The sequence below is a fragment of the Eschrichtius robustus genome, chromosome 11, assembly GCF_028021215.1.
Source record: "Eschrichtius robustus isolate mEscRob2 chromosome 11, mEscRob2.pri, whole genome shotgun sequence".
NCBI lineage: Eukaryota > Metazoa > Chordata > Mammalia > Artiodactyla > Eschrichtiidae > Eschrichtius > Eschrichtius robustus.
The window spans coordinates 97,468,207-97,478,484 of NC_090834.1; the positions used below are offsets into that span (position 1 = coordinate 97,468,207).

The 10,278-nt window shown below is 38.7% G+C and overlaps 1 protein-coding gene across 1 annotated transcript in view; it reads left to right on the plus strand.

Moving 5' to 3' along the window:
• The window catches only part of HSD17B12 (hydroxysteroid 17-beta dehydrogenase 12), a 165,562-nt gene extending 157,621 nt beyond the window's left edge, over positions 1–7,941 (plus strand). Inside the window, exons 10-11 of the mRNA XM_068554437.1 lie at positions 6,111–6,260; positions 6,519–7,941. Of these exons, the coding sequence (XP_068410538.1) occupies positions 6,111–6,260; positions 6,519–6,623 (255 nt within the window). The 3' untranslated portion in view covers positions 6,624–7,941. The remainder of the gene's footprint in view (positions 1–6,110; positions 6,261–6,518) is intronic.
• The last annotated feature ends 2,337 nt before the right edge of the window (positions 7,942–10,278 follow it).

Below are 10,278 nucleotides of genomic sequence, written 5' to 3' on the forward strand. Positions count from 1 at the left end.
CATTTAAATGGGAATTTACCATAATGGAGAAATTCTCTGGGCCCCATTCTCTTAAAGTCCTACCTTCCAATGCTTTGTTGCTCTCTTGTGATGAGGGTTGGTGGTTTTTGTTAATTCGGTTAAAAATGTAGTTTTTAGTCAGAATAAATTTAGAAAACAAATCGGACAAATTGAGATGAGGGAGCAAACAATTCCAGTTTATTTTGTTAATGAAAGAAGATATTCCTCGTTTATATTTTGTTAAAACATTTTATCGCTTAGAGTAATCATACAGATCTACTGGGCTTCAAAGAGCTAGAAAGCTAAACAGAAAAATTCGTGTCGGGACTGAAAACATAAGTCCTCATCCATCTTTCTTGTTAATTGCCAATGACAATAAAAGAATGTAATGGCATGTGTCTTTAGTGCAAATGGAGTCTAAATACAGAGAACTATAAAGCAACAGAAAGATTCTCACAGGAAATATTCATATCTAGTCAACTGCACCAACTTTGAGAAATGGCTGAAGAATAGTAAAATTAGTCCTGTTGGGATCATTGGACCCAGACCCCTTCCAACTAGGTGAATCCTCATTCTTGTCAGTGATAATGGCTTTTTTCCTTGGCCTTTTACAGCAGTGTTATACCACAAGAACTAAAAACCTAAGGTGTCCTTTAGTCCTTCAAACCACATTAAATCTGTATCCAGAAAGGACTCAGATACCCAGGTGGTTACCACAGTCATTTTCTATAGAAAATGATGTTCTTACCCCTCTTACAGGATATAAAAACTCAGCCAAGTTTTTCTTTCTAAATCCATTCTGAAAATTATAAATATTAGAAAACTTAGAAAAGAATTCTAATACATACCAGAGTTTAAATCTCACACTCTTTAACTGACAATCTTTTTTTCAATCCTCATAATAATACAATAGGGAAGATGCTGTATCCACCAAGGAAGAAAATAAAGCTCAGTATTTTGCTCAAGGTCTCACGACTAGTAAGTGGTCAAGTGGAATTTGAATCCACGTCTGTCTGATTTCAAAGCTGAAGTTTTCTCCCCCTCCCCGTATCCAGCTTATTCTTTCTCTTACACCCCAAATTCAGTCCATCAGGGAATCTCACTGACTTTAGTTGACCCTTTAAACACATCCACTGTCTGACCACTTCTCATGACTGCCACCGTGATCTCTTGCCCTGGTTGCCCTGGACCTTTTGCAGTATCTTCCTATGTGGCCTCCCTACTCCCACCCCTGCTTATAGCGCCACCCCTCCCCCACCCCCCGCCCAGTCTCTGATCTCTTTAAAGCATAATCCAGGTCATCTTACTCTTCTGCTGAAAATTCGCCTGTGGCTTTTCATCTCTTTCAGAGTAAAACCATGAGTTCTTGTGACCCACCATGTTCTGACTGCAGATGTTCCACATTATCGTGTGCCCCCCCCCCCCACACGCCGCTATTTCTCCGGCCTCCTTGCCGTCCTCAAACCCTCTGAGCACACTCACACCTCAGGCCCTTTGCACTTGCTCTTCTTTCAGTCTAAGGCTCTTTATCCAGCTATCTTTTTGGCTTGCTCTCTCCCTTCACTGAGATCTTTGCTTATATGTGACCACGTCACATACATGTCACCGTTGTCCCAGAGGCCTTCCTTGATTACCTGCAGGAACAACCTCCATCACCTCCACCCTTTACTCAGGTTTATTTTCCTTCTTCCTTTTTATCATCACCTGCCAATATTGTAGACATTCTTTTAACCATTTGTTTGTAGGCTGTGTGCACCAGCCCCCCCCTTCCCCCCACTAAAATGTAAGCTCAGTAAGATCAGGGACTTTGTCTTTGTTCATAACTGTATTCCGAGTGCGTTAAACAGTGTTCTAGTAGGCACTCAGGAAATACTTGTTAAATACATGCTGTTTTGTGAGATAACACTGTTTTCCCTTTTGTCCTTTGAATGTTAGCATACGAATTCCACATATTTGGAGGTAGGTCATTTGTAAGATTATCAGCCAGCCAGTGTTGATCAAGGATTTTTTTGTGTAGAGCACAACATTTTAACTCCTTCATTTTGGGCTTAGGTGCTAAGGTTTATACCTAATGTTACTGTGGGGCTTTTGCTCATTGCCATGTTATCAGGCATCTCTGTTCCATCAGAATGATTCCTTTTTCCTAACATTTTCTAGTAAGGCCAAGGGTTTCTACCAATGAGATAATCAAGGGCCCTTTTGTGGAAATGCTCATCTTGTGGTCTGCAAGTGAAATAATACAAACTCCAAAACTAGGCTCTATGCATACAGTTATTCACATTTTCTGGAGGATATCAGATCCTGAAATGGAGGAGGAATACACAGACTTAAGGAGAAAAGATTCCCTGAAATGCCTCATAGGAGCCTCAGCCTCTGCCTTAAGAATATGTGCTGACTTCACTGGTGAACTTAGTGCTCATAAAAGGCAGATTAGACCCCGTCTTGAGAATTCCATGTTGTGTACGTAGACTGGAGCCTGGCGTTCTCTGGACCCATGTTTCCCAAAGCATGGGTGTGAGTTGTACTAGTCATTTTTAAATTTGAGAAGGCATATTTAGTACACAGATGACAACATGAAAGATGTGCACTACATGAAGTTAGAAGGTTCAGTGTTTGATTCTTGAATATCTGCCATGCAGCCCTGGGCATCCATCTTTCTCTTGTTCTGTGACATTAAGTTGTAATAACCTTCTTATTCCTGAATCGAGGCCCTCTAAACTGTTCCCTAAAGACCAGATACCTCAGCAAGCTACTCAGTGGGTGAGAAAAAAGGATACCAAGTTTGTTTCCAGGGATTTTTTCAATAGGCTGAGCAAGGACAAAAAAAGCTTTGCTTTATGGGCTGGTTAATTATTTTCAGTTTGGGATTCTAAGTGCAAAGACCAGGGCACTTGCCTGCATGGGTAGCTGTCAAAGTTCACACTGTTTCCAAGCTGGCAATATTTATAATGGCAAATTGTTGAGCATAAGAAACTTTTAAAAATTTGTTCTGCCCAAAATACCCCCTACGAAAGTATGGGTATCTTCTTGACCTGTTCACTGTAATGTTTCCTTGCGTAGACAGGAAAAGTGGATTAATTATCATTTATTGGGTTTTTGTTTAACTGTTTAAGGATGTACCTAGATGACATTTTGACATATAAGATAAAGATACTTCTTTACTTTTACATAACTTGAAATTCTCCTTTACTTTTACATAACTTGAAATTCTCCTTCTTTTTAAATTCTGAGTAACTAAGACCTGTAAGTTTGCCTTCGTTTAGATAGATAATCTTGCTTAAGCTCTAGAATATCTAAAATTGTGGTTTAAACTCTCATATTACATTGTCAACTTCCTCCTGTCATTAATTTTCTGGGCAGCAGCAGTAGAAAGGGACCCCAGTACTATATTCAGTGCTGTCCATAATGAAGTGTTCTGTTGCTAATTCATTCAGTAGATCTTCTTAGCACTCCTACTACATGCTAGGCAATGGCAATGGCTAAGCATTGGCAATATAATGGTGAATAAGACTGTGTCGTCACAGAGCTTATGCTCTAGAAATCGATAGTGTCGGTGATTGGATTTTGTTTTCTGTACCGTTTAGCCTTCCTTCTGCCACTGCTTCACACATTTCCAATGTCTGAACCATGCTGGCTGAACTACTGTAGTTCCATGAGGACATCCTGCTCTGTCTCCTTTTCTTTGCCCCTGCTGTTCCCATTACAAAATGTTTTTCCCTTATGTGTTTACCTGGCAAATTCCTCCACATTATTAAGACTTAGCCCAAAAGTTATTTCATCTCTGAATCCTTTCCATCCTCTGCTAGGCCATGTTAACTGCTTTGATTTTAAACCATTGTAGAAATAAATACCCTTTCCAGAATAGAATGTACATGCGTCTGTTGTCCCCACCTCAAGAGCCAGGACCTTCTCTAGACTAGCTGGATGGTTTAGCCGAATGATGAGTTTGTTAACTTGTGGCACCATCAAGTGGTTCAGCCAAGCAGTGCGACTTCATTCTTCTGCAAAATCAGAACAGTCCGATTTATGCCACATAGAGAGGGAGGGGGGATTAGAATACCTAATTATGTAATTGGAAGGTATAATGAGTGGACCACCTTTATGTTGAGAAGCTCAATACAGTACTCTTGGCAGGCTTGTGATCAGTATACGGGAAGGTTTTTGTTTTGCTTTGTTTTTTAATCTTTATTTTTTATTTTTTTAACTTTATTTATTTATGGCTGTGTTGGGTCTTCGCCTCTGTGCGAGGGCCTTCTCCAGTTGCGGCAAGCGGGGGCCACTCTTCATCGCGGTGCGCGGGCCTCTCACTATCGCGGCCTCTCCCGCTGCGGAGCACAGGCTCCAGACGCGCAGGCTCAGTAATTGTGGCTCACGGGCCCAGCCGCTCCGCGGCACGTGGGATCTTCCTAGACCAGGGCTCGAACCCGTGACCCCTGCATTGGCAGGCAGATTCTCAACCACTGCGCCACCAGGGAAGCCCCTAATCTTTATTTTTTTTGTAACCAGGAAACCTGGCTCATAGAGATGTGATGGGGTTTGCTTATGGCCCTTCACTGTTGGAGTCAGAGTATATGCATACACTCTCTTTGGTTTGTTTGCTGCTCAGCTTGAATAAACTTTTCTTTCCCTACCCATTGGCAGAGCCTCATGAGCTCTGCATTTCATATTGTGTGTTAGTCTGGGATTTCTCTTTGGTTTGTGCTCTCATATACTGGATCCTTGCAGCAACATGGGTTTAAAAATAAAGACCTGCTTGACCAAAAAAAAAAATTTGCTTTTTAAGTGAGGAATAAGTGTAGAGTAATAATTCCAATACACAAATTCTCGAAAACCAAAAGTCACCTAATCAAAGTTGGCCCAGGTATTGAAGTACTTTGGGGAAGTTAGTTTACTTAGTGTGGGTTTGTGGCTGCAGGGACTAAGAGGAGAAAGTTGGAGAGTAACAGTGGTTAGGCCCTTGGGTTCATGGTTCTAACAGGTGGGCTGAAGTTTCAGCTCACCTGTTAAGGAGGGTGACTTATACTTGGGAATGGGAAAAATACAAAATAAAAGAGATATGGGAACTCCTCAGCTCTTGGCAGGAAGAAAATCTATAGTTTGGAGCACATCTCAATTTTATTTCTGCCTTTACTAATGAAGTTTTTGATTTTGACCACCATGTGTTGAAACAGATCCTCTTCCTTAATAGAAGTTTCATTGTAATTTATACCCTTTCCTTTCATACATGTCAGATAAACAGAATACATTCACTCCTTGGTGTACAACCATGCCCAAGTAATTTCAAACTATAGAAGGAACCGCTTGTGTCACGACTCAGGAGTCGTTGTAATAGGGTTTCCTTGCACTCTGTGTTGAAGCATATACAAAATATAGCAAGCATAAGAAATAACAGCTCCCCTAACCTAAAAGGTAATGTCCAGCTTTGTCATCCCACACCACTTCTGTCAAGTGTCTGTTACCCAAGCTGTTTCCATACTGTTATCCCGTCTCCCCCCAACAAAGAAAAAAGAAAAAAAGAGGTGGTCGTATCTTATCAATAGCAAAGTTTATAAAACTCAGAGCAGAATGGTAAGAAACTAGGGAAGAAAAGTGGTAGCCAAAGCTGAGAACATGAAATGTTTATTTTAGAGGGACCAAAGCTGATAGAACAAGCTTAATAACCATAAAGTATGGAGAAAATTATTATTATCTCTTTAGGGGCATAAAATGTCAAAAATCTCCTATGTGGTGGTTCTGTAACTATGTTGTTTAGTCAGAGTAGAAAGCATCCGGCCCCAAATCTCTGCTATATAGATTTGTTTAATGCCTTCTTTTTAAAGACTCAAAAAGGTACGTTATGTTTCTGCTTATTTTTAATACTTTCTCTAGTCTCAAACTCTGTTGTATTGACAGATTGTTTTTTTACAACTTGTTTTATGCTGTCGTTTGTTCTATCAAGGTAGCTTTTAGATAGCTGCTTCTCTTTTCTTCTCTCTCTCTAAAGATACAAACTTTAGATTTTTTCAGAATGTTTCTGCCACTAAGAGCAATCAAGCATCAGTGTGAATTGAGTTTGTGGCCTTCCTAATCAGTGGCATGGTTTTTTTTGGGGGTGTATGTTGCCATTCTAGAGTGTCCTGCCCTTCTATGTAGCTACGAAACTGGCTAAAATTCGAAAGCCAACTTTGGATAAGCCCTCTTCAGAGACGTTTGTGAAGTCTGCCATTAAAACCGTCGGTGTGCAATCCCGAACCAACGGATACCTGATCCATTCTCTTATGGTATGTAGATTTTTAAGTTCCAAATCAGTACTTTGGTTTGGGGTTTTCTTTCCCGTCGAGTCACAAAATAGTATGTGGTATATTAGCATATATACATTGTCTACACTTACTAGCAAGGCATCTGTTTTCAACTGTATACCCAAGAACCCTAAAATCTACCTATAAATAAAACAACAATATAGTAAAACATAGATCATATGTTTCAAATGAGTTCAAATTGTAAGCCTTAATTGCATATCTCCCTATTTCTTTCCCTAGGCCTCAGTAATCTCAAGCCTGCCTTCCTGGTTGTATTTTAAAGTGACCATGAATTTAGGCAACTCCACCCGGGCTCGCTATCTGAAGAAAATTAAGAAGAACTAAGCATTGGTAACTGTGTTGAGTAACTTGACCAGATGTTCCAGCCTAGGCATGTTTGCTGCAAGGCACCCACCATCTCCAAGTCTTCAGTTGTCATGTTAATTAACAGTTACTGATAAAGCTAAATGTCATAATTGAGAGGAAAGCAGAGTTGCTTTCAGGAGTTCCTGACATATATTCTGGATGCTACCAGGAGTTATTTTGAAATGTAACATAAATGCCCCATCAAAGAGATACAGAACTAACATTAGCAAGAACTGCTTACTAGGAAGGAACACAATTATAACAAATCGCTGAATGATAGAGTCAGATGTAAGGCTTAAGAGTTTCATCTGGTCCAAAATGCCAATGATGATTATGCTTGTATTTTCTCTGAAACGTACTTTAAAAAGTAATGGCCAGCTATCCTTTTTTGTTTTTAACACTTTGAGGGAGTGGGGATTAATTGATTTACTTATGGGAGGACACACTGCAATTTGCATAGCACTCTGTGAGGTTTTCTAAAAGTATGTCCTGGTTTGTACATTTATATGGAACTTTCCTTTCTCAAGGGTAGCTAATGACGTAAAAATAATGATGAAATACAGAGTTATTTTTGACACATGCCCACTAAAATATGCTTTCCTCTAATACGTATGCCTCCTCAGTTTAAATGTATGTAAATACTGAATGCTATATGGTATGATTTATAAAGGTAAACGGGCCAAAATGTACATTGATGGGCAGCCCCTTCAGTGCCACTAAAACCCTGACCCAGCAAGGTGGCCTGCTTGGACCCCAGCTTCTTTGTTTCTGCACTGCACCAATACTGCTCACATATGTGACACCAGGCTACTCCTAGAGCAATGATGATATTAGAGTAGTGGCATTATACTTTTAAATAGGTACCCTATAAATATTGATACAATTAGTTTTAATAAAAGATGTTATAACCATGGTGTTGATTGAAAATATATTCCTTTGGTGCTTGAAATTAAGCCCATTTTTGCACTGGTTTAATATAAATTAAGACTTACTTTTATTCTGCTACATAACTTGTTTGGGGAACTTGCTAAGAAATTAATTCAATGTTGTGAAACATGCAACACAGAAGGTAGGTCTTTACCTAGGCTATGGTTCCCAGGCTCTGAGATTTAAGCACCAGGAAATCTGCAGATAAATAAATAAAAATTTTAATTGGGGTATTTAAGTGTTTCTAGCTTTTAAACTTGCCAGCTAAGGACATAAAACAAAAACAGAAAAACCCAAATTACTGTCTGCTATTGGCATTATTAGATAAAAGAAAAGACATTTTAGCATCCCCAAAACAGGAAGAACATAATCTCAGAATAAAGAATAGTCATTTAAATTGAATAAATTTAGCTTTACGAAAAACACATTGCCTTTCTCTCTCTCTCATTTTGTTGTAGAAATGGTGAAATCACAATGACCTGGGCAATATATTATTTGCTTTCACACATTTGTTGGTTAATTGTTGTGGTGGTGGTTTTTGCTGGACAGTTGGTAGAGAGGGGGAGGGATTGGTTTGCAAGTATACAAAATACTTCGCCTTTTATCCCGTCTAGAATATAGTTGTACTCTGGCTAGGAAATCCCTTAGCAATCTCAAAACTTCTGAGCTATGGCTTTGACTGCTTCAACTTAGCAAGTATCCTCTTGTATTTGACACTCAAGGTTGAAGATGATGACATGAAAATCTATGTTTCCAGGCACATGAAAGAAAAATTATACTAAAAGAGCAACCAATGTTCTCAAAAACCTTCAAAATAGTGAAGCATAATTTTTAGACTTAACTTTATATTGACTTGATTTTATAGTCTGATGTGTGCTAGATAAGGTTTGAACTCAAAGAACAGAGTAGAAGATTAGTATTGATTATTACTGTAGAATCAGCTCTCCACACAACATAGAAAACTGGATTTTAATTTATTGTTCTTTCATTGTCCTTTCAGTACAATAGCATGGGGGAGGGAGGCCAGGAGAGGAATTGCCCTGCACACAGAATGATGTGTGCCATTTTGATTTGTCCTTATGTCAGGCCCATGTGCACTGGCAATAAATAAAGATGATATTGGTCTCCATTTCCTCAAATGTGGTCCTGCCCTAAAGAGATGAATTCTGAGTTCTCACTTGATATTTATTGCATCAAAATACAATAGAAGTGAACTTTATATAGAGTGAACATCAGTGCCAATACCAATACAAATGGTGCTGATTCAGTGTAAAAGAGGAGATTTATTGTGATAATAATACCTTATGAGAATGAAATGAGCTTAAGTAGTAACTATAATTTCTGAAGTCTATTGATACCAAAAATTAACTGATATTTTGGTGGTCCTGGATTTTGCTGCTTTGCTCTGTAGTTTACCAGTATCAAAACAAATGATCAAAGCTTTTTATTTAATATGTTAGAAACTAATTAATTAAAGAAATTTTAAGGACTCACTACTTTGTGACATTCGAATATTTTTAGATTAGCATATTTATGTTACTCCTGATGCAAAACATACAAATATAGACAGAATTAAAAATTCCCTTGTGGAAATGTAATTCTTTCTATTGAGATTTATATGGAAACATCTAGAAATGGAACACTGTCTAGCATGAACACAAACTTAATAGATGAAAAAAATTTTAATGTGATAAACAGCATATTACAACTTTGACCACTCTCCTTTACCTGTGTCACTGAAAAGCAAGCAAAATGGGTACTACAAACGGTAATCCTAAAAGGATATAAAGCCAGCTTGTCTTCCTTGTTAACAAAAGTTTCTAGACAAACTGATGTGTGCGTTTATCGAATGCCAACCATGTCCATTTACGCTTCTGGATGCTGGAGAAACTACAATGAACAAAACAGACAAAAAATTCTTAACCCCAGTTGAGCTTACACTTGAACAGAATGTGGGGCAGGGGAGGGACCTGGGGAGGGAGCAAATGAGGGACAGGTAATAAACAAAAGGAATAATAATGTGGTGTAAGTGCTATATGCTGTGGGGAAAAATGAAGCAGGGTAAGTAGGATGGGGAATCAATGTTTGTTGGGGTAGGGGTGGGAGGCTTGTGACGTTAAATAAGGTACTCATGGCAGACCCAGAGAGAGGTGGCATTGGGACCATCTCGAGCAAGACTTTTACCTCCCTGAGGGAAGAGCATTTCAAGCAGACCAGCCTGTGCAAAGAGCCCAAGGAGAGAGCATACCTGGTATGTTCCAAGAATAGCTGGGAGTACATACATATTGAAGCACATACTGGGTGAGCTATTTCTGGAAGATTTCAGAGATCTTGCTTTAGTTTAGTTATGACTTTCTAGTATTAAATCACCTTTACATTCTTGACCTTATTTCACTATCTTTATTTACTGTGGAATTCAGTTTGCTGGTATTTTAGTTAGAATTTCTGCATCTGTATTTAAGAAATGGGCTTACAGTCTTTCTCATACTTATCTGGTTTTCATATCAAGATTATAACTTCATTAAATGAGCTGGGGAGTGCTACCTATTTACTGTGCTCTAGAAGAATCTGTAAAAGATTGGGACAGACTTTTCTTTGAAAGCTTATAAAACAATCTGGTCCTAGTATTTATTTGTGGCAAGATTTTTAACTACTTATTATGTTGCTTTAAAAATAATAAGACTACACAGGGTTTCTATTTTTTCTT